The sequence below is a fragment of the Sorghum bicolor genome, chromosome 2, assembly GCF_000003195.3.
Source record: "Sorghum bicolor cultivar BTx623 chromosome 2, Sorghum_bicolor_NCBIv3, whole genome shotgun sequence".
In the NCBI taxonomy this organism is placed as follows: domain Eukaryota; kingdom Viridiplantae; phylum Streptophyta; class Magnoliopsida; order Poales; family Poaceae; genus Sorghum; species Sorghum bicolor.
Window position 1 is genome coordinate 75,283,067 of NC_012871.2, and position 24,078 is coordinate 75,307,144.

Sequence of the window (24,078 nt, forward strand, 5' to 3'; positions counted from 1 at the left end):
CATGTAACGGGCGTCTGATTCTCGAATCAATGTTGTTCGAAAAGAAAAGGGTAACGGGAAGCTGATTTTTGGATCGATGTTGTTTGAAAAGAAAAAAAACCCGTAAAGGACACCTGGTTTTTGAATCCATCGATGTTGTTGAAAAGGAGGAAAAAAAAACGTCATCACGTCGTGCCTGTAATATCAGACGGTGATGGCACATATCGGAAAGGGTGTGTCAGGAGTTTCCCGATTAAACAACGGGACGAGATTAAGGCAGATCCAGAGGCGGTGGGGGTAATTAACTAAGCTTAAGACCACACAACACACACAGGCCGAGGCCGAGGCCGAGCTGGAGGGAGGGACGCCTGCGGCTTCCGGCGCAAGCTGCCATGTGGACTCCGGATGACTCCAAAAGTCCAACGAGCCATCCATCCATCCGCGGCTGCCAGCCTGCCTGACCAGTGAAGGTGAGAGCGGAGCGGGGGCGAGGCGGCGAGCGGTGAAGGTGATTGCCGCAGCGGCGGCAGCGCGTGTGCTCCTCCTCCTCCATCGCTCGCGTAATCCCAACCCCCGTCGCTGTCGCCTCGCGCCCCGACGGAGCAGAGACAGACAGAGAGAGGGAGGGCGGCACCACCCCACCACGCACTCACGCGCCCCACCTCCACTCCACGGGCGGGGGCTGGGGGCGAAAACCCGAGCGAGCGGCCCCAAATCCTAACCACCACCGCAAGGAGGCGGCCTAATCCACGCTCCCGCACCCCCCCTACTCTTCCACCGCACGCGCGCGCGAGTGCGGCAGATCGCGGGCGGATCCAATGCTGCTGCCGTGGTAGCTGCTGCTTCGGTGTCCTTCCGGGCTTCGGCGCTGGGTCACTGTTGATGCGGACGATCTGAGGAGGTGGCGGCCGACGACATGGCGGCTTCGGCGACGCCTGGGTCGGCTGAGAGGCAGGCGCGCGGCGGCGCGGCGGCGGCGACCGGCAACGCGGTGAGTTCGCCCGGTTCCCTCGCGCGCGCGTGTTCTGGGCCGCGTGCCCGCCCGGGCTGCTGCTGGAATTTGGCGTGCGTTTGGTGTCCCGTGCCTTGCTATGGTTGGGAGTCTGCTGGGTTTTTTTTTTTGGGTGGTGGGATGGACCTGCTGAGCGTAGTCCGCCTGGTTGCATTCGAACCTCAAATTCGTGTAGGAGTTGGCGTTTTTTACTGCGGAAATGTGAGGGAAGTGTTTTTTAGTAGTCTCCGTACCTGATGGAGGCGTTCCGATGTTTTGTATAGTGAACTTGTGATATTGAACTGGGTAATGGCTCTGTTGAATTGCTACCAGAACTTGGATGAGTGATAACGTATGAAGATGAGATGCCATGTAAGTAGAGAGGGTGCAGGATAACAGCCTGTTAATTCACGCGCAAACCTAGGAAACTTCTCTCGATGGTTCAACCTGTATACTTGTGAATTTGTGGTGTGGTACAATAGATACATAGGTTTTCATTGACCTTTTGTTGTGTTTTGCTTACTGCTTGTTTCAATCAGACTTGGATTTTTCTACCTGAAACAGGAATTCTGGACAAGAAAACGTTTGATGTTTTGCTTTGTCTCAAACCTCTTCTTTAGTACTTACAGTTACTATTACAGTATTTGTGACATGTCTTGACCTTATGGCAGGTATTTAAGAGTGGCCCTCTCTTCATATCATCGAAAGGTAGAACTATTAGTGGCACACATTGTTTTCCTTTGATGTTCCAGACTGTAACGGTGTTACAATCACAATATTTTAGGAATTGGATGGAAATCATGGAAAAAGCGTTGGTTCATCCTCACACGAACGTCACTTGTTTTCTTCAAGAGTGATCCTGTTAGTATCTCTGCTCTTTGTCCACAATGTAAATTACAGTATACTTGTGCCATAAAAAGTTTACAGTAACTATGTTCACTGTCATATTTTCTCTTTATATAATTATATAGTTCATGAGTTATACCAGTAGCACTCAGTTCTGTTTCCTTGATGAGTGACTGTTCTTGGCATTTTTAGAGTACGTTACCGCAGAGAAGTGGTGAAGTGAATCTTACATTGGGGGGAATTGACCTTAATAATTCTGGGAGGTACGTGTCTATTTGACAAGTATTCTTTTGAATCTTGAGTGGTCATGCTTAATGTACTAAAGATGTTTGTCGTTTCTTGTTTGTGTACCTCTCTCTGTAGATAAATAACTTACTGTGTCTTATCTTTTGCTGTATTTGGCACTCATTTGCAGCGTAGTAGTCAGGGAAGACAAAAGGCTGCTGACTGTCCTTTTTCCAGATGGCCGTGATGGTCGTGCCTTCACCTTGAAGGTACACATGCTTACCTTTCTCCTAAACAGTTTGATGCACTCGAGCAAACCCAAAAGTTCAATTATAAGCCTTATGATTATGCTTCATGCATTGTAGTGCCTCTTCAACTTTTATATAATATGCCTCCTTTTTTAATATACAGGCAGAAAGTTCTGAAGATTTATTCGAGTGGAAAACAGCACTGGAAGAAGCTCTTGCACAAGCTCCAAATGCAGCTCTTGTGATGGGGCATAATGGAATCTTTCGCAATGACACAACAGATGTATATGAAGGGGCTATTCCGAATTGTTGGTTCCCTTACAGTTTATACTATCATGTGACTTGCTCCACTTCGCTATGAACTTAATATATATCTGTCTTTTTTTCATACATTTCCTCTACTGACTGCAGGGAGAGAGAAGAGACCTATCAAATCACTAGTTGTTGGCAGGCCAATACTGCTTGCACTGGAAGATATAGATGGCAGTCCTTCTTTTCTGGAAAAAGCTTTGTGTTTCCTTGAGAAACATGGTAGGACCAAGCAATGTTTTATTTTCACCAAATTTTGGAACATGCTGCACTTTACTGTTGTAAATATTTTGTTTGAAATATGAATAATTTCTTGCAGGAATAAAGGTGGAAGGAATTTTGCGTCAAGCTGCAGATGTGGAGGAGGTTGACAGGAGATTGCAAGAATATGAGCAAGGTTTTGTGGTTACTTAGTTTGTATTTTGATTTTTAGTTTCAGTTTCGTTGCACATATAATTCAATACGTGTTTGTATCTTTCCATTCCAGGAAGGACAGAGTTTGCACCAGAAGAGGATGCTCATGTTGTTGGTGACTGTGTAAAGGTACCTTTCTGTAACTATCGTCATGTATTGTTATAAAGATTAATGTTAGAGATTTCCAATAGTTTTTTTTTCTTCATGCTTGCCCACTGTCTGAATGTATACATGTATGATGTATCTGCAGCATGTTCTCCGGGAGCTTCCATCTTCTCCTGTTCCAGCTTCCTGCTGTACGGCATTATTGGAAGCTTTCCGTAAGTGTTCTATTCATGTTAATCTGAATATGCTTCCTTGGTTATGGAGGGTGTTGTGTCGACTTGTCTTGTTTGAACTTAGTAACTGTATTACTCGAGCTGTTGTATTTATGTACATCTTTCCATCTTGTTCACAGCATGCTCCTGTCATGGCCAATGCATATTGTCATCGGTTCCTATAGTTAAATTTAAACATATGAGATTTCAAGATGTTTTCCGTTTCAAGCAAATATGCAGTGACCAGATTAGTTAGACTAACCTGGTTTCCTGGCTGATATTTTTGTAGATTTTACAGCTTTCTTTGTCTCCATATGCTTATCTTCAGCATATCATTTTCATTTCCTTTGTACTTCTAGGTCTGGAAATCAAGGAATCTCGGATCAAATCTATGCGTGCAGCAATATCTGAAACATTTCCCGAGCCTAATAGGCGGCTGCTACAGAGGTTAGCTTATGTCTCCTCCACATGGCTATATTTTGTGTTTGGATTCTATTTACCTGATATCATATAATCCTGGACAGTACATTCTAAATTGCTTTCCTTGTCTGCTCAAGCTTATTCTGAACATTTTCCCTTTTTGGAAGTATGCAACTTAAAGCGATAGAAGACATATATATTTCCTAAATGTACATATACCTTTGCATTTACTTGTAGTTTTATGCAGTCATCAAATTCTAGGAATTGCACTTTATGATATCATATTATCAGGCTTTTTTTTTAAACTAAATCACAAGTCCATGCTTGCAGAATTTTGAAAATGATGCATACCATTGCTTCTCATACCGCCGAGAATAGAATGACTCCATCAGCGGTTGCTGCATGTATGGCCCCACTCTTGTTGCGTCCCCTTCTTGCTGGTGAATGCGAGATGGAAGATGACTATGACATGAGTGGTGACAGTGCTGCTCAGCTTATTGCCGCTGCAAATGCTGCTAACAGTGCTCAAGGCATTGTAACTACTCTATTAGAGGAATACGAGAGTATATTCAATGTGAGTTTCTTGTGCTATCCCAGTGTCCTTAATATACACATGATTATACTATTATTATGGACAACATAAGATGATACAATTGTTTAGTTGTTGCTCCATTTATCATAGAAGATATTTATCACTATTGCATGTGATTGATTTCTGTATGTGCACATGAAGTAATAATAATTACTATTATTATTTTATAAGGGTGCTCATAAAGCATGTCATGTTGCAGCTGCATTGTATTTTGACCCTTCATCTTCATGCACCATTAGTCCCTCTTCTGTCTAACCATATATGTGCGTGATAAACGTAAACAATACACACCACATTGTTACATTACCGTTGATGTTTGTTATTTTTACAGGATGAGCACTTTATGTGCTCCTTATCACCTGATTCTCAAACAGGAGATAGTGGAAGTGAAGAATCAACTGATGATGAAACTGTGGATATCAAGGATAATGGATTTCATGATGCAGAAAATGATGTAGATCAAGAATTAGATGATGCCGAGCGAATAATGAGTGGAAAATTGAGTGAAACCAGTGCAAGTGCCCGTGCTGACCTCTATGACTACAAGGTTTGATATGTTTTTTTCTTCTGTTTCTATCTGTAGTGACATATTGTGCTACTAACCGTGCACGTGCCTTCTATATTTTTAAGGCGATAGGGGGAAAATGTAAAGAAAAGTTTACTTCCATTTTCACTGAGGACACATGTTATCGAATATGATTAACATATTGTCGCTCATGTTTTAGACATGTTTATATAGATTGTATCCCCTTCTAAATCTTGGCTAGATTATACTTCTATTTTCTTATTTGAGTAGCATGTTCATTTGTTGATGTCATAACACGATTTGCTTTCCTACTCTATTGCATGGACAACAGGAAGTTAATGGCAAAATTTCAGACGCTGAGCTCTCTGTTGAGGATAACACATTTGAATCAAATGTAGATTTAAATGATGCTCCCCTAAGTTGTTTAACAGAAAAGGGAAAGGATCCATCAAATCTGGTGTCCACTCATGAAACTCCATTATCAGTTGGAGAGATTCTTCTGTCTTTGGATGCTGGAATTCCATTACCTGGTTGTGCAGCTGAATATTCCAATGACAGACGCTCTAGCAAATCCAATGGAACTCAGCAGCATGTGAAGCGTACTAACTTATGGGGACGGAGCAATGTAAGCAATAAGTGTGCTCTTCTACTGCTTTTCCCTTCATATGTTCATATTTTTAGTGCAACATAGCTAGACATATGGCTCCATAATATCTTCCACCAAAAATTATGGTGTTCTTAGGGAAGACATTACCAGACATGCTTCTATGGCACACTAATTTTCTTCAGATTATTCTTGGAAATGTTTTTCTATAGTGATCGACTGTAGTACGTTGACCTTACTGATTTGCACATATGGCTTATGCAGGCGAGAAAGGGCCAACGGTCGGAGTTAGTTGATCCATCAGGTGAAGAAGAGTAAGTTCCTAGCCATGCCGCAGATTAAATTTACATTTTTACATGATTACTTTGTGCGGTGGAGTTCGATTCTTAAAGCCATTTCACCTAAAAAATTACATGATTTATGCTAACTACCCCCCCCCCCCCCAAAAAAAAAATGCAGGCTTGCTATCCAACGACTTGAGGTAATGAAGAATGACTTACAGATCAGGATTGCAAAGGAGGTAAGGAAAATAAGACTGCATGTGCATCAGTTCTTGACTTAGGTGAATCTTGCAACCTAACTATATATGTTTTTCAGGCTAGAGGTAATGCAATCCTACAGGCAAGTTTGGAAAGAAGAAAACAAGCACTACATGAGCGGCGTGTGGCTCTGGAACAGGATGTATGCCTTATTCCACTAGCATATGATTTGTCTGCTTTTATGCACCCAAAATATATCAGAAACCATTTGTTGTGTGCATATTTGGTACATTTTGTTTTGTTGCAACCAGCTTTAGACAGTTGTCCACATAACATTTTTAAACTGCAAGTGCCTCTTTTTGAGAGTTTGGTGCTGAGTATGATCACACTTGTTTGTTCACTAGGTGTCAAGGTTGCAAGAGCAACTACAGGCTGAAAGGGATCTTAGAGCTGCACTGGAGGTTGGACTAAGCATGTCTTCTTCACAATTTTCTAGTTCGCGCTCCATGGACTCAAAGGTACTGAAATCATAAGCAAGTTGTTCTTCGACAGTTACATACTTTTTTTTTTGAGGAAATACAGTTACATACTTGCTGGGCTTATTTTGTGGCGTCCTCTGTTTTCTATGCACTTCTCTTTAGACAAAGGCAGAGCTTGAGGAAATTGCTCTCGCAGAAGCTGATGTTGCAAGATTAAAACAGAAGGTTGCAGAGCTGCATCTCCAACTCAATCAACAGCGCCAGCACCAGTATAGCTCTTCAGCAGATGCAAATGGTCGTCCTCAACACCTTCCAAATCATCTCTCGCAGTAAGACAATATTTTTTTTATTCTTTTCAGCTATTGTTAGATTATGTGTCTTCAAGTCCAAATATTTGGGAGCACGTATTTTAGTAACAAGTGCAGAATGTTTGTAAGCTTGTTCGATGTATCATATTCCCTAATTATTTTTTACAAGTCGCAATTCATTGAATATGCAATTTTACTGCTATCAGGAACATTGTCCAAACTGGATTTGATAGGAGCGTTGCTTTCTGTAATCAAGATAAGAAGCAAAGAAATGAGGTTAGCTGTTTACATATCTCTTGTCTTGCTATACTTTATACAACTTGAGAAAATCAAAGCACAAGTTTGTTCACATGAGCTCCACGGTTGCACTTTAATAGTAGTATTTTATTAGCTCAATCAGCTCTACTTATTATAGGAGCAGCGCTGGGACCACTGGTGCGCTGTCCTGTAGATTCAACTCAAAATCAATAAGGCTCTAAGTTTCTCTTCTTTTATATTTTTTGGTCCAGTTTCCAACCTAGACCGTAAGCAACCATTTTGGTAGATCAAACACTAAGGATAATAGACAGTAACAGTTGATTTTCCATGCATCTAGGTCCCCAGGTTCTAAGAGAAATATAAACGTCAATGATTGAATTATAGCCAGATGACTCTAAGACACACTGATATTCTTACAGGAGAGCTTGCCAAGCACATCCCACTGGAGAAGCATAAAGCAACATGTGCTATCTCATGGTTCTTCAAGGCCTTTATCCCTAAAGCATTCCTTGGACACCTCCTTGAGTGATTCAAGGGAGGCATCAACAAGTTTGCCTGCAGAGGGCGGGCCAATGTTGGTGAACATCCCCAGAACAACAGAAGTAAGAGAAACCCCTGGTTGTTATCTCCACTAACATTTTTCGGGGAAAAAAAATACTTAGGTTTGAGTTTTCAATCACCTGTTGTGATTTGCAGCAGGGTGTTGAATATGGGAGACCGCCGTCTGTGCCATCATCCACTCTGGTTGAACTAACAACCAGGCTAGATTTCTTCAAAGAACGGCGGTCACAATTGATGGAGCAGCTCCACAGCCTCGATTTAGGGCATGGATCCACATCCCATGGTTTCCCATACAAACCTTCGTCACCCTGGAACAGCCCAAAGTAGGGGGTTGTTCAGTTGCTGCAGTTCCACGTCTCTGTATATTCTTGGTATAGAATCTCTTTTTTGTTTCACTTTTATCTTTGTAGAAGCTGGTAGCGAGAATGTATATCCCTTGCCTTCCTTCACGTGTTTTGCTAGTGCTTGCAGCAGACTTTTTTCGAGCGTGATTTTGTTTTGCTTTTGTATCTATTGTATGTAATGAGTTAAGGGGATTGTGACACGGTTTTTATATGCTTTGGCAATATAGATGCGTCTTTCTTCTTCTTGTGGGCTACATTTCAATGCAGGGGAGTGCGTCTTTTTCTTCTTGTGGGCTAATATTCTCGGAGCTTGGGCCATATGGAACCATCGCAATGGATGTGCCTTTGTTGGAGCAGCTCTAAACTTAGCTGGTGCTCTAATCTTAGCCGGCGAGGAACGCTGCCGATGGTCTATGGCAGGGGCTCGAGGGCTGTCCTAATCTGCCTTCCTCCTTGGTAGTTAGTGTTTAGCTCATTTGTGGTTGCCTGTGTGTGGTTCTATCACCGTCGTGATTGTAATCCTTGAAAGTGTTTTGGGGCATGAGTGTGTGTGGTGCGATGTTGTTCAGGCTCTTACCCTTTTTACCTCTTCCTAATATAATGAAGCGTAGCTCTTCTGTGTGCGTGGCCTTTTGTTAGCTCCGATGAAAAACTCAGTTTCTTGTTAATAAAGAAAGACTTCTGATAAATGGTTGGAATACAAACAGATATAACCACACTTGTATAGTTATATCGTACGGCACAAGCCTACTTCAGCAGGGATTGCAAATAAATGGAACATTTGTTCCCTAGCCCACGCTCTACGTTTTTCAGCGGCAGATCACGGAATTCTTGTTACCTCTGTACAGTGGAAAAATCAAACTTGTCAATGGCAATAAATGTTACCGCACCAAGCATTAGATTCCATCCTTTGCCAAGAGAAACCATTGGATTCCAGCCTCTGCAAAAGAAGCATTAGATGCCAACCTTCACAAATCAGAGCGATCACACCACGGGCATGACGCCACAAGCATCAGTTTCGTTCATTCACGAAGCAAACATTCAAATCCATCTTGATGATAGTACAGTTTATCATGTACTCCTACTGTACTATTGCGCATGCGACTTGCATTGCCTCCACTGGACACGTATAAGCTAACCAAAAACATAATTACACAAGGCAACAGCCAAGAATCATGTACAGTGCAGCAGTTCAAAGAAGGCCTTTGCAACCTAGCGTCAGCAAACCAATTTACAGGGGTTACCTAGGGTGCACGAGCATCGAGGAGAACCCGCGATCGTTCTGCTCGCTCAACCCCAAAAGATAGCCTGGGCAGAGCCTCCACAAAATTTCATTCTTCAGAAGGGCACTTCGATGCCTCAGTATGCCAGTTACGGTTTTTGGTTTTCTTGGAGCGATCAGAGGAAATCACTCTGCGAGGAGTATCAAATAGAGAACACCTTCCTGTGTAGTCTGATTCAATCACTTCGCAGACAGCTGGGTGGTTGCTTGCTTTGCTTGCTTGGCGAGTACTCTCTCAAACTCTGCACAAGCCTCAGGCGAGTCTTCTTCACTGGGCGGTACCAGTTGCCAGAAGAGCGGCAAATATGCCTCCCATTCCCTCAAAATCGTGGCTCCTTTCTCGCTGCCCGTTTTTTCCTTTTCAAACACATCAAAAAGTAGCAAAAAGTAAGGGAATAGACAACATTTGATACACGACTTGTAAAGAACAGCAGTTCACTTACAACATAGGACTCAATCAAGCTCTTTAGCTGCATCTGCCCAGCTGGAGCATTCACTCTCTGCATCTTGACGATTTCCTTGTTAACCTATTATTAAGACATTAGAAAGTTACAAAAACATAACCGGTTCTATGTCATAAATTTCATAGGCGTTTCAAAAAAAAAAAAAATCATAGAAATCACATCATGTGGTGTCGTGTCAATGGCAAACAAACAAAAACAAATACGTCAAAAGAACTACACAAGGTAAACTCAAAATTTGGAGCTTGCAAACCTTGGGGAGAAGTGTATCATCCTCATCTAGAATGTAGGCAAGGCCACCAGTCATTCCAGCTGCAACATTCCTCCCAGCCCTGTAAATTAAGAAATATATGCATGTGTAAGGATGTGAGGAAAAGGAGACAATTGCCAAAAGAGAATTCTGTTGGTTCTACTTACTTGCCAAGTACAACTACGCAACCACCAGTCATGTACTCACAGCAATGATCTCCGGTGCCCTCAACCACTGCCTGACATAGAGAGTTTCTAACTGCAAATCTTTCTCCTGCCTTGCCTCTCACAAATACCTGACCACCTGTAGCTCCATACAGACAAGTGTTTCCAACTATAGTAGCATCCTCAGGAACAAATCCTGTTTTGTCTACAGGAACTACCACCAGTTCTCCACCAGCCATACCCTTGAAATATATAAAAAAAGGGGGTTTTAGATTTCATATAGTTGCCCAGACAAAAAATTCAAGGGTTCAATATTTAGTACCTTTCCAACATAATCATTGGCCTCTCCAACTAGCCGAATGTTCATTCCAGGAGTCAGGAAACAACCAAAGGACTGCCCTGCACTTCCATTGAACCTGAAACGTCCAAAAAAGATTAAGTTTTTCGTTATAAATAAACATATGCAAAACATATGTAAAATGATATTTTCAACATACGTGATGTTGAGCTGGCCTGCAAAACCTGTGTCTCCATACTTCTTGGCAATCACACCTGCTACCCGACCACAGACAGCTCTATCGACATTATAGATTTGAAATGCCTTGGAAACTTCCTTCTCATTCTCAATCGCATCAGCTATCTGCAAATTAGATAATATAAATATTGGTGCTCCAAGCAGATAAAACTTGGGTTCCTAGCAACTGCATTTCATTTTAGACAGGTTAAGGCTGTGCATGGACCATAAATACAGCAGTTCTAGTTTCATGAACATGGAATGATGAGTCGCTTTGATTGATGATACTGGAAAATCAGGTTTAGTGGACAGCCATTAGTCAAGTTAGTCCATGTAACTATGAGAACTTATCAAAAACACTACCTCAGGATCTGCAAGGATTGTCTCATCAAGAACAGGACCATTAGTGTGGACGTCCTGGCTCCTAATCTGGGAGCTGCTCCATTTGGGCAATCCAGCATTCTGATGAAAGAACCATTGATTTAAATAGAAAGCACATGGAAGATATGCTAACCCTTCAAATAATAATGGCTGCTAATACATACTGATAAGAGGTATCCAAGATCGATGTGCTGTGTTTTCACCAACGAGACATGCTTTGGTTTAAGCAAATCTGTTCGCCCAATGACGTCATCCAGCTTCTCATAACCCAACTGGGCTAATGTAGCTCGAACCTAAATGAATTAACCAATTTTCAAATGTTACAATTATCCCTAAAAAATAGGCAGGTCTTGCAAAATCAATCAAGGAACAAGGCTAAGACAAACAGCATCTGTAATGAGAATCATGACATACCTCCTCGGCAACAAAGAGGAAGTAGTTAACAAGATCACCAGGAACACCAGGGAACCTTGCACGAAGCTCTTCTCTCTACAAGAGCAATTAATGTAAGAGGTAGTCCAATAAGATGAAGGTAAAATAACTTGTGTTGTTACTACCTGACTAGCCACTCCAACTGGGCAATTATTTGTGTGGCAAATGCGTGCCATGACACATCCAGTAGCTATCATAGCTACAGAACCAAAGCCATATTCATCAGCCCCCATAGCAGCAGCCATAAGAACATCTCGACCACTCCTGAACCCACCATCCACCCTAAGTACTACCCTCTCTCTCAATCCATTTTGTATAAGTGTCTGGAGGAAGTTAACTAGCATTACAAAACAGAAAATAATTTCATGGAAAAACCGATTACAGCAAAAAGAAAATGTAGGAAACCTGATTTGTTTCTGTAAGACCAAGTTCCCAAGGACCCCCAGCATGTTTGATGGAGCTTATTGGGCTAGCTCCAGTACCACCATCATGACCTGATATCTGTGTAATAATAGAAAAGTTATTTATAAGAAAAAAATAAGTACACATAAAATCTCTAATTCACCCAATACAACAGGCCTTTGAGAGAACCATTTGCAAGCAATTGAATAAGAGCTCATAGTATGATGTCCTGAAATGCTGCAGCGTTCGTTAAATTTAGAACTGAATTGAAGTGTTATTAAGCTTAGTGCATTCATCCAGTAATTATGATAGGCCAGCTTATGGTATTTCTGGATAAGATTATCCTGCTGAAATTTTCAGAAGATTTAGCAGATATCTGAAATTTTTTCCCCGGATATGCTTCAATTCATAGCTCATTTTACCATACATTTGATTTTTGTAAGCAAATATATATAGATAACTACAGACCATACAGGGGAAGTTCTATCACCATGAATGGCACATTGCACACAGCAAGTGCCAGTAACATGACATAGTAAAAAACAATATGCAACCACACAAGGGTCAACTAGAACCTTACTGAAGTTCAGATACAAAGATGTATAAGAAGTTAGCCGCAGTCAATTTATGTGAATATTCTTGCACACTGAAGGCACGAGTTAAGTGTATGAACCAATTATTTAAAAAGAACTTCACTAACCTGAATTATGTCTGCATTTCCTTTCGAAACTCCAGAAGCTACAGTTCCAATCCCAGCTTCAGACACAAGCTTTACGGACACTTTAGCTTTAGGATTGATCTGTTCAGCCAGATATTAATTGCATAACTCCATTAGTACAAAGAACCAGAAACCATAAATTGAACAGCATAACTACTTGGCATAGAACCACTAGGTAACCAAAGGGTTCCAAGCATCACAGAAAACTATCATTTCTAAGCTGTTGTGGTTCTCCTCTAATATCAATAATACTAACTGGCATTCCACCAATAATAGTCAGAACTCAGAAGACAAACCTGATGGAGGTCATAAATCAACTGCGCAAGATCCTCTATAGAATAAATGTCGTGGTGTGGAGGCGGGGAGATCAGAGGAACTCCAGGTTTGGAGTTTCTCAGACGAGCAATGTATGCACTGACTTTTTTCCCAGGAAGTTGACCCCCTTCACCAGGCTTTGCACCTTGCGCAATTTTTATCTCAATTTGGTTAGCATTTACTAAAAATGTTGGTGTAACTCCAAAACGCCCAGATGCAACCTGTAAAAGAATAGTACTAATGAAAACTTACTCAAATATTTTAGTCCACCACAAAGAAGACATAACGCTGCTGTAGTTAAGAACAATAAACAAAAAAAGAGATAAGGAAATATGCTACTGTGAAGTTTCCTGTTTTGAGAGCTGCTACTTGGTATCTCACTAATATCTGGCCCAGGAGTTCCAGTACATCTAGACAGATCTCCAGATGACCAGATCCCTTTCCGGGGAACAGACACATGGCAGCAGTACCAATTTCTAGGCAGTTCACTCACAAACAGTAAATGCTTGTCTATCACAGAAGATTTTTAAGGTTAGCTCCCCTCGTTTTAGGAAAAAAAATGCATATATCCAACAGTGTCAGTGTGTGAGCTTTCCCATGTAGCAAGTCATGGTAACATTTGCATTGATTATAATTCATATATATAGTACAAGGTAAAGGAGAAAGAACCAGATAGCACAAAAAAAGTAATGCTTGAAAAGAAATGAACTATGATAATCCACCTGCTTAATGGCACTTGTGGCTGTGTCACCATTCTGAAGACCTTTGAGATGAGGAAGTGTTGGAGAATAACCATCTACAACATCTGTGAGGGGATTCCAACGGATTGGATCCTGTGCAAAATGACAAGTCCATAAGCAATTCTATGTTGCAGATTCCACATGAAAAGCCTGACAGAGATAATGAGCTATGTTGTAAAGGAATTTATATGACCGACCTCACCACCTTCTCCTGAGTTAGATTTTCCACCTATTCTATTCATTGCAATTGCAATAGCTTCATGTGTCTCCCTTGAAATGGCTCCTAGGGACATTCCACCAGTACAAAAACGTTCAACAATGGAGGTTGCAGGCTCCACTTTGCCAATAGGAATAGGTGCACGATCACTTTTCAATTCAAGAAGATCTCGAAGAACCTACAGAAAAAAGACACTATAAGCTTCGTTGTAAAAAAAATAAATAAATCAATAATTAGCAACCTGAAAGATCACTACTTACATTGACAGGACGGCTTGCAAGATGTTGTTGATAGACAGTGTACGCATTATCTCTTTTCTCACGAATTGCTTTGTGCAGCAGCTTGGTCATCTCAGGATTATTCGCATGGTATTCACCTATTCAAAAGAAAAACATATTCAGTACTGAAATCAGAGTATATGGCAAGAATTAGTAGATTGATTAGAGAGATACATGGTACATGTATACATATAGGTAGGGACAGAGGTGGCTTATAGCAACAGAGCTATCCTCCGATATCCCTTACCAAATACAAGTCAATTTATACATGCCGGACTTGGAGTCCAAGGCATAGCCTGGCGACTATACCTGGGCCACAAGGCATACTATGCTGTACTAACTTGAAGATAGAAGGTGGCATTAAATTTAGACTAAAAGAGGCATAGCTATGCAGTTGATTCTAGGCGGTACTGCTGGAGAGATCTCCTCAAGTAAAATAAATGTGCTAGAGTACAGCTTAAAATTATCATGCTACATGACAGGAGGAGGCATGAAGACACTTCTTTATTGATAAATCTCTAGGAAAGCTGAAATATATTTAGATCACAATTCACAAAGTAGTGATGCAACAGTATGTGTTATAGCATACAATACCACACCAAAACCAGATAAGATCATGAAAAAAATCACATCATGATAAAACAATGTAGTACTGCAAGAAAACGCCAGGTTACATGCATCTAAAACATAAAATTTAGCATGAGTTATAGGATAGACACTACCTCCAGGTCTGGATTGGATAAATCCAAAGTTTTCTAGCCTCTTCGCAGTATCTTCAGAGAATGCTTTCACCCAGAATGATAAGGTCTCTCTACCCAGCTTTACAAGGATAGTGCTACAAGTGTTAGTAAGTCACAAAGATATACTCAATCCATCCCAAATTGTAAGTCGTTTGACTTTTTTAATATCAAGTTTGACCACTCGTCTTATTCAAAGTTTCGTACAAAATATTACTTTTTTTTGTTGTGTATTGGTTTATTAATAAAAGTTCTTCAAGAATAAGTTAAAATTTGACTATATTTGCATAAATTTTTTGAATAAGACGAGTGGTCAAACTTGGGGTAAAAAAAGTCAAACGACTTACAATTTGGGATGGAGGGAGTAAAAACGTAAATCAACTACAGGAGAGAGAGAGAGAGAGAGAGAGAGAGAGAGAGAGAGAGAGAGAGAGAGAGAGGAGGCCTTCTAAACAGTGTGCCAGAAGAAGAAAAAAGAGCAAAAGTGAAAACAAAAAAGTGCAGATAGGAATACTAGACAATTTTTGTGGCATTTGCTACTTGATTTTAACTACCTCGTCAAGTGTGAGACCTCCAATTTTTGATACACTTCCACAGAAGGCAAGATCAACAACTTCTTGACCAAGACCATAAATTTCAAAGATCTGAGCTCCACAATAGCTGTCCAAGCAATGTGTACGGGTTAAACAGTTGTGGAAATTTAGACTTCATAATATCGACAGTAAGTGTATAACTATGTTAACTGGATGGCAAAGATAGACAGACCTTGAGAGCAGTGAGATACCCATTTTTGAAAGAATTTTTAGCAGACCTAATTTTACTGCCTGGAAAGTACATCAATTGAACACATTAACAAAAAGTACCATTAAATCAAATGGAATGTGAGATCTTACTCTATGTTAACTAGAACAGACAGACAAATCATCAAAAATCAAATAATAATGACAATGCCGGCATAGAGCATTAACATGCAAACAAGGACCTAAGGGCTCAAATGTGGTAAAATGCTCGTATTGGATTGAAATGCTCAGACTTCAGAAGAGTAGGGGCAGTAGGACAACAACATCCAACAAACAGGTCATAAGTTAGAAAACATACCTTGGTAAAGTTTCTTTGTGCCTGCTCAATGGTCACTGTGGGCATCTTCCCATTCCGCATCAAATTAACAGTTTTGTTGCTCAGCCTCCATTGCCGGCATGTTTCTAGTGCCAGATAAGGACACACAGCACTAATACAGGAATGAATATTAGTATATCTAGGAAGAAGATAGAGTAAGCGAAAACAAAACTAAACCTATTTTTATAAGTACAGAGGTTGACCTAATTTTAAGTTGATGAAAAGCCGAAAACACATGTGAAACTGGTGAATTCCCAGATGTCTTGGCACAAGTCTAGGATCCAACTACAATATAAGCATTGTGTACTGGTACTTCCGTCAATATTTTGGTCATATTCAACATTACTATTGTGCAGTTGATCCATGGCTATATTTCCTAAGATCCATGAGTCGAAGTCACGGTCTGGTGAATGATAATAGTCATGGGAATATGAATCCCACCAGAGTTCAACCCTAGTAACATGCTGCTTTCAAAGATGGAACCGTGAAGACATGTTACAGGGAGACATCATTGTGTTGTGATCTCTATGAATTAAAGGTATGCAAATTTTTTTTATCTATTTCATAAGTTTAAGTTAGGTTAGGAATGTGGGCATGCTTTTTATTGCCCACAAATGTAACTATGTAAGGCACTGATTTTAATGGTATTGTTCACTGATTCTTAATGGTATTGTCGGCTTATTTCATGTTTCAATGTAGAATAACTTGTTTTTTCCTATTTACGCCCAATAATATCCACACTTTGCATTGGTTACATGCATGCATTAAATATTAGGCTCTAAATACAATAACCAATGGTAATATTTTCATTTGAAAGTCTTCTTAATCTATGTCCAAGACAAAATGGGCTTCCAACTGTGGATGTAGAGAGCATCTATATTGAAAGAAATCTACTGGTGACAACAAATTCATACCTGGCACCATATCCAATCAGACAGGCAAAGTGATGTGTGCTAAAGCACTGAGCCGTATCAGCAACAATAGAAGCAGACATACGGAGACCATTCTGAATCAAATGCTGGTGGATGGCACCAACAGCTAGAAGTATCGGTATGGCAGGACGAGTTGGTTCCTACATTATCCATAATATAAAATTGAGATCTAGGAAGCATGAGGGGAAAATAATTCTCAATCGCATCATAAACTATTAATAGCAATAATAATTTGAACCAAAACTGTTTAAAAAAAATGAACCAAAAGGAGAGTTTCACACATTCAAGTTAAATGCAATATTTTCTTTTTTCCTCGAATATGCATCAGAGCTGTGCATCATTGTATTAAAAGATAGAACGATCCAAGTACAAAGCTGGCCTCGGGTTAGTTTTTTGTTACATTTGCTTACATCATGCATCATTAGTGAAGTTAATGCTAGGTTGCCTTATCCCAAAAAAAAAAGGTTGCCTTTTCCCAAGATCGGGAAATTTTAAGAAATAGAAATTACATTATATTTGACAAGGAAAATCATAGCAAGCCAACGTCGATGGGAAATAAATTGTTGAGGTGGTTGTATCTTTTAGGAATGCTTCCAAGTTAGGAAACGGACAATTAAAGGTCAATAGGATGCGTGTCCCAAGTGTTTGTGAAGAGCAGTTAGCCTGATATGTGCCCCCTTGTAGTGACATCCATATATAAGCATTAATAATTGTAGGCATCTCATAGTGATGCAAAGCCATGCTTTGTTAGTTTCCTTCTTTATTTTTATATGCAAGTAAATTATTGTATGGACACAGCTAAAATGACATTGTATTATCCACTTCATTTTAATGTAGTTTTTCTGCACAAAACTTATGTGCAGCTGTGGACAGCACAAATCCATCCATTGTTCAAAATTTTATGTATTACTAATATGATAGTGAATAAATAATCTACGACAATGCATATGAAGCAAGTGAAACTGAAAAGAATGTCAAACATACATTTAGATCTCAAGTACACTTCAAAAATAAAAAAAGATGTGAAATTTTACTGCCATGGGAGAAAATAAACCCAAAAAGATAGTAGTAGTTTTCAAACAATGTGCTAACATGTTAAACATCAGTACTCACAGGTGCTTCAGAACGATCGGAAAGAACAAGAAGTTGTGAGCCACTCCGCACAGCAGCGTCAGCTTCTTCACAAAGAGCCTGAATTGTCTTATCAAGTGAACCATCTAGACCTTTACGAATATCAAAGTATGTTGACAGTACTTTGGGCTTCAGTTTTGGGTCCTTCAATAGAGTTTCTAGTTCACCTTCATTCAGCACAGGGCTTGATAGCGCAACCTGAAAAAGGTCAATAGTGGTGTTTTGATATTGTACCCAAAAAAGAATAAATGTAAAGTCATAGACTTAATTTGAAACTAAGTACACATACCAGATCAGCATTTTCAGGGCCGACCTCCAAGATGTTGCCTCTTTTCCCAATATTAACCTCAAGAGACATAACTAAACCTTCTCTGAGGGGATCAATTGCAGGATTTGTAACCTAGAATGGGAAAGAAAATTATGTCTCGTGGAAACCAAAGCTGAGAGGGCATTAATCTTAACTTTTGTAAATGAGGAGAGCAGATTCCGCAGAGAAAATGTCATCGTATCACCAAGTTACTAAATCACTAACTTCTTTTCCTACAAGGCTAACATACCAACAGAAGAGCATGCTCAATTTACATCTTTTGGGGGTTTGGGTCTGACAATATTGAATTTCACAATACAGCAGACCAAGCTTTGCACATACTAATGAGTTGAATGTGATTGAAGATGGCCCAGAATTTGCCAGTACTTCAATAACACTTTATTGTGCCTCAAAAAAATAAAATTTCTCAACTACCAACTCTGCTATAGATGGAATGTTTGCCAAGGAATACAAAAACTGTGCAGCGAGACATTTAATAATTATTACTGTCAAACTGATAAGGAGAAAGCTATTACTTGAGAGCAATGGACATTGCAATCAATTTGGACTCAAAGGGCCTTGGTTAGTTAAAAAGGTAAAAATGTGCAAGGACTTACTAACCTGCGCAAACCGCTGCTTGAAATAATCATATAACAAGTGTGGTCTTTGTGATAACACAGCTAACGGAATGTCATCACCCATACAAAATGTTGGTTCCTTTCCTTGTGAAGCCATTGATTCAATCACCATTTGCACATCTTCACTTGAATAGCCAAATGCCCTAAGGAAACAACAGTATGCTTACATTTAATGTTCAGCCTGAGCAACAATCTATGAATCTAATACCTATAGCCACTACAGCCCTTGGAATTTGTCTGTTGCGCAACTTCTGTTCTAAAAGTAAATATAGCTAGGTAGTACACTAGGTTAACATGTTAAAATTAACCTGATCAGTGGCAACATTGGCCATAGCACAATAAAATTACAAGCAAAAACTTAGTTTTGGATGCATTTTATGAAACATCAAGAACACTTTTGTCTGTTTATAATGTAATCATTACAGTAACATGTAGCGCCAGATAGAATATGACATTCAAGCACAGAAACTCTGACGATAGCAAACATATAAAGTTCCACAAAACAACAGTTGGACAAGTAAAAGAAAAGATCTTAGTATGTGTTGGATCATTGAACAAAGCTTGATGGATTCTTACTGTTGATGTCTCAAAACAGTCTCGTTGTCCATGATAGTTGAAGAGAGGAAGTTGACAGGCTTTATAGAACGTGTGCGTTCTTGCAACCAAGTTCCATAGGGGCTTGCTAAAGCCACAGTTTTCTTTACTTCTGTGTTTTCAAGCACCTGGATGGTTCATGAGGTTTAAAATCCTTAGTGAAAAATTCTGCAGCAGTGAACGGCCAGAAAGAGAAAAGATTATTTGTTTCTATTCTAACCTGTCCAGTTTGTAGGTCAACAGTTATCATCATTCCAGGACCCAATCGTCCTTTCATTACTACCTTTGACTCATCCATTGGTATAACACCAACCTGTAGGTTGCCATTGACAGAATTAGTGATCAGTGCAAACCTGACATGAACTATGAGGTTTCACATAGCACTTGAGAAGGTGATCAGAATTCAATTCAACCACTAGGGCATACTTTTATGCAAATATTAAAAACAAAATTAGATCAATTTAAACCGGTGAGGAGATGGTCACAAGGTGTGATTCACAAAACCACTTATTTAGATATGGGAAAATGTCCAAAAAAAAAGGCATCCTCCCTATGACAACTGAAAAACTACATTTCTATACAAACTTGTACAGACGAGAGCAAGATAAGAAGTTTAGTGAGGTAAAAGTTTTTATACATCACAAATTAAGAGTGCCTGATACATCACATTACATTTAAATAGGAATAGATTTATAACTTAATAGTTTCACCTAATCACCTAGCCTAGCCGACAGACCTACACATTAGCAAATGGACACAGTACTTACTGAATGTTACATTTAGTTTAGCTTGTGACATCTGAACTCTGCAATTTGGTATAGAAGGGTGTCAAAATATCTGCAATGAAGTACTGGCAGATAAACCAAATGCTCCAATTCAAGGATTCCAAATGGATATTTTATTATATACGAGAAGAACAATTTTCTCTGACGACATTGTTGTTGAACATATAATTTTATACAGAAGAAAGAAACCTGAAACCTACCTCAGATGCGACATAAACAAAGTCATCTGACGTTCTCCAATAGCGTGCTGGACGGAGCCCATTCCTATCAAGAGTTGCTCCTACAGTCCTTCCATCACTGAACATAAAAATATATATATTAAAAAAAAACTATAAGCACCGCCACTGTGTTGGCAAATATGTGGCACTGGAGTATCTTGTGCAGTTGTGCATGAAATTACACCAAAGAACTCAGTCTCAGACCAATTCAGTAATGCTTTTCAAGTTTTCATGGTCTTTATCCTATGACTATTCTTATGTTTATGGCCTATTATTATTTCTTGTCCCCTATGCGGGAACTCACTGTCCTAGCATGGCTCAGAAGGTTTCAACTACGTTCAAAATACCTCCTGAAACTACTCAATGCCACTTGTAACAAGTAACAACAACACAGCTCAATTAGGTGCACAAAATACCCGTTTTTATATTTCATCCCTGCCTTTAGGTGCACAGAAGTAAAATCTGCTATAACCAAAGTGGTTAAAAAAACTGTTGTTTCAGATCAGATACTCAAAGAGTGAAAGAAAATATGGAATAACTGGCAATCCTATATGGGCATACAAACGATTTTACCTAAATAGGAGTAAAGCAGGTCCATCCCAAGCTTCCATTTGTCCTTTGTAGTAGTCATAAAAGTCAATTACCTAAATACAGAGCAAAACAAACTCCATTACACAGGATGCCTATGTAGGTTAATACGGAAAGGAATGCATGCAGGTCAATAACCATACCTTACCCCTCAAAAAGGAAAAAAAAAAAAACATACCTCGGGGTATTTTATAGATAATGTTGGATGGTTCTTATATGCCTCAGGGACGAGAATCATAAGAGCTTCTGCAGGACTTCTACCACTTCTTAGCAGCAACTGATGCAAGAAAGGATGTGAAGATTTAACAATAACAGCAGAAGTATTTTACGTAAAGTGGAGTGGAAAAAGAAAAATGGATGCAGGTTTCGGTGAGCGGAATGCAGGCTTTGCAGCTATAATTTCAGGGGAAGGTGCATGGTTTCTTACTTCAGCTGTGCTGTCAAGATTCGCTGAATCAGATGCTTTAGGATCACCAAACGGGCAAATTTCATGCTCACGACCTCGCCATACAGGAGACTGTAGCGTGGTTTCCCTCGATCGCATCCAGTTCAAGTTCCCCTACAAGGAAAAAAGTAACCCTATTAATAATGCTGAAGGATCATGTAATTTCGGTATCAAAACATTACATGAGCATCCTAGTAAGAAACTAAAAACAAGATACTCGTTTAAAACTAATCAAAGGCACCATTTGAGGATGTTAATGCAAACCTGTATCGTGTTAATCTCTCCGTTGTGTCCAAGTAACCTCATAGGTTGAGCAAGAGGCCATCGAGGACTTGTATTTGTACTGTATCTCCGATGATATATGGCGAAAGGAGATTTATATAGTTCATTCTGAAGGTCTAAATAGAATTGCCCAAGAACCTCAGATCGAAGCATTCCCTTGTAGACAATAGTTCTGTTTGATAAAGAGCAGAAATAAAGTTCATCTGCCCAACTAAAAGATTTTGTAGCCCGCTCTATCAGCTTTCGGCTGATGTATAGTTCTCTCTCTATGTCATCAGCATTATCTTCTTTTGCAACTTTCACAAATATTTGTTGTATATTAGGCATGGTTTCTTTTGCATTGCGACCTACAACTGATACATTAAAAGGAACAGGTCTCCAACCAATAACCTCAAGGCCTTCATCCACAAAAACCTTTTCAGTTGCTGCAACAAGATGAGTGACCGCTTTCAGACCACGCAGAAGCAGAATTAATAGCAATTATGGTAACACCTATTAAAGATAAGGACACATTTTCTCCCCAAAAGGAAAAGTAGAGAGCATTATCAAGAAAATGCGGTCCTACGAAGGCAAGCAAACTAGCACAATAGAAACAACTAAAATTTGTGCATGCTTTCCAAATATAACGCATAAGGGGGAAATGGTGTGCCAAAGAAACCACATTCCAGAAGAAGGTTTCAATTTCTAAGGACAAACATTTTGTGGGCATGCAAAGTATGGCATCCTGAAAATTCCATATAATAGTTGAAGTAAGCTGCAACAAGACAGGGATTGCCAAGTAGAAATCTCTTTCAGAAAGAGCAAAGAAAATGTTCCTCTTTTTAGACAAGAATAATGCTCCCCTATGTGGGCAGCATATTGTGGTAAAGCATCAAGAAATTACCGGCTTTGGCTTCTTCCATTGACTTCTCATCTTGTGGAAGGAAGACCATGCCTACACCTGTATTTCTTCTGTCAAAGGGAGCAAGTCCTTGCTTGTTGGCCCAGTCATCAAACAAGTCCCATGGAATGGCACTCATCAGTCCTGCGCCATCACCAGAGTCATTGTCGGCTCCACAACCACCACGGTGCTCCATGCACCCAAGAGCCATAAGAGCATCACGAACAATGTTGAACGAAGGCACATTTTTCAAGTTTGCGACGAACCCAACACCACAAGCTCCGCGTTCAGACAAGATATGGTTCAGGTCCGCAGCCTGGTAGGAGAAAGGAAAAGGAAGTCCTGTGTTAACCAGCATTAAATACAGAGCCTAGCTTACATCGTCGTAGCTATTGTAACCCATTCAAACACATTCCAGAAGGGGCATGTTGAATTAGTGCACTATTACAAATATTATACCAATGCTTTACACAATGTCATGCACTGACACTCCTAGAAACTTGATCGTGATTAGTACCTACCACTACAGCTGTCACCTGTCTTTCCATCACCCTCAATTGTTTATCAACCCTGCATTTGGTGTGCTTTGTTCGCTCCTTACACTTATTAGGCATTTTTAAAACCTCAATGAAAGGAACAGATCAAAAGCGACAAATAGCAGTGCATGACGATCAACCACGGATTTAAAAACTTGCAGTTGCAACCAACCGCTGCTACAACACAAAGCCTAAAAAAATGCACTGATCAGGATATGTCAAAACAAATTGGACTCGTCAACTGCCTGCCTGCGCTACTGTTCCTGCTATCACCAATCACTCAAGCACAATCGGCAATGGTACAACTATTTCGATCCCAGCAAGTCGGCAAAACCAATCACAAAAATCATAAGCCATCGAAGCATGCAATCGTCGATGATATCATAGAGAAAACCGATGAACAATCCAGAAGCCACAAAACCCCGATGATTTCGTAGACGGACAAAACTGAACAGTCCAGAGGCCACAAAACCCCAAAACGCGCAGTAACTCTCTCCAACACACACCCACGTCACGAGTAACGACGAGAGTCACGAGACCACTAGCCCATCCCCGATCGGGCGCGCATGTCTATCCGTACCTGCTGCGTGGGCTTCTGCGGCGCGGGAGGGGCCTCCCGGCGGGCGACGCCGCCGAGCACGGCCCGTGATGATGATGAGGAGGAGGAGGAGGCGACGACCCAGCTCCGGCGCGCGGCCGCGGACGGGCCCCGCGCGCGCAGCCGCGAGCGGCGCGCGGCGGCGGCCCTCCCGGCGAGCAGCAGCGGCGGTGCGGCGCGGGGCAGCGGGAGCAGCGCGGCGGGCGTGGGCGGCGCCGCGCGCGGGAGCGTGGCCAT

At 40.5% G+C, this 24,078-nt stretch overlaps 2 protein-coding genes across 3 annotated transcripts; one reads left to right on the forward strand and one right to left on the reverse strand.

Annotated features, from left to right (window-relative positions):
* On the forward strand, positions 413 to 8,143 carry LOC8072245 (rho GTPase-activating protein 7). 2 transcript variants are annotated; one of them, XM_021452706.1, is made up of 22 exons: positions 413 to 970; positions 1,642 to 1,678; positions 1,755 to 1,831; positions 2,009 to 2,079; positions 2,232 to 2,310; positions 2,453 to 2,597; positions 2,701 to 2,820; positions 2,918 to 2,995; positions 3,086 to 3,141; positions 3,263 to 3,332; positions 3,689 to 3,776; positions 4,080 to 4,323; positions 4,673 to 4,888; positions 5,199 to 5,492; positions 5,736 to 5,785; positions 5,931 to 5,991; positions 6,069 to 6,152; positions 6,355 to 6,468; positions 6,592 to 6,758; positions 6,944 to 7,013; positions 7,415 to 7,597; positions 7,695 to 8,143. In XM_021452706.1, exons 1-22 carry the CDS (start codon positions 896 to 898, stop codon positions 7,881 to 7,883), a joined length of 2,568 nt encoding a protein of 855 aa, XP_021308381.1. In that variant the 5' UTR covers positions 413 to 895; the 3' UTR covers positions 7,884 to 8,143. The 2 variants fall into 2 exon arrangements, with proteins under 2 accessions (XP_021308381.1, XP_002461151.1); XM_002461106.2 differs by having other exon boundaries at positions 414 to 970; positions 7,692 to 8,143.
* On the reverse strand, positions 8,855 to 24,078 carry LOC8073135 (ferredoxin-dependent glutamate synthase, chloroplastic). The gene is made up of 33 exons (XM_002463273.2): positions 23,824 to 24,078; positions 22,711 to 23,023; positions 21,810 to 22,252; positions 21,528 to 21,659; positions 21,279 to 21,377; positions 21,086 to 21,156; positions 20,495 to 20,591; positions 19,730 to 19,822; positions 19,492 to 19,637; positions 18,899 to 19,058; positions 18,260 to 18,370; positions 17,953 to 18,168; positions 16,822 to 16,979; positions 15,890 to 16,019; positions 15,557 to 15,615; positions 15,346 to 15,451; positions 14,777 to 14,873; positions 14,037 to 14,152; positions 13,757 to 13,954; positions 13,542 to 13,652; positions 12,801 to 13,040; positions 12,487 to 12,585; positions 11,790 to 11,885; positions 11,510 to 11,707; positions 11,367 to 11,441; positions 11,117 to 11,245; positions 10,935 to 11,033; positions 10,555 to 10,697; positions 10,380 to 10,473; positions 10,061 to 10,299; positions 9,897 to 9,975; positions 9,626 to 9,709; positions 8,855 to 9,539 (listed from the first exon to the last, which is right to left on the reverse strand). Exons 1-33 carry the CDS (start codon positions 24,076 to 24,078, stop codon positions 9,363 to 9,365), a joined length of 4,863 nt encoding a protein of 1,620 aa, XP_002463318.2. The 3' UTR covers positions 8,855 to 9,362.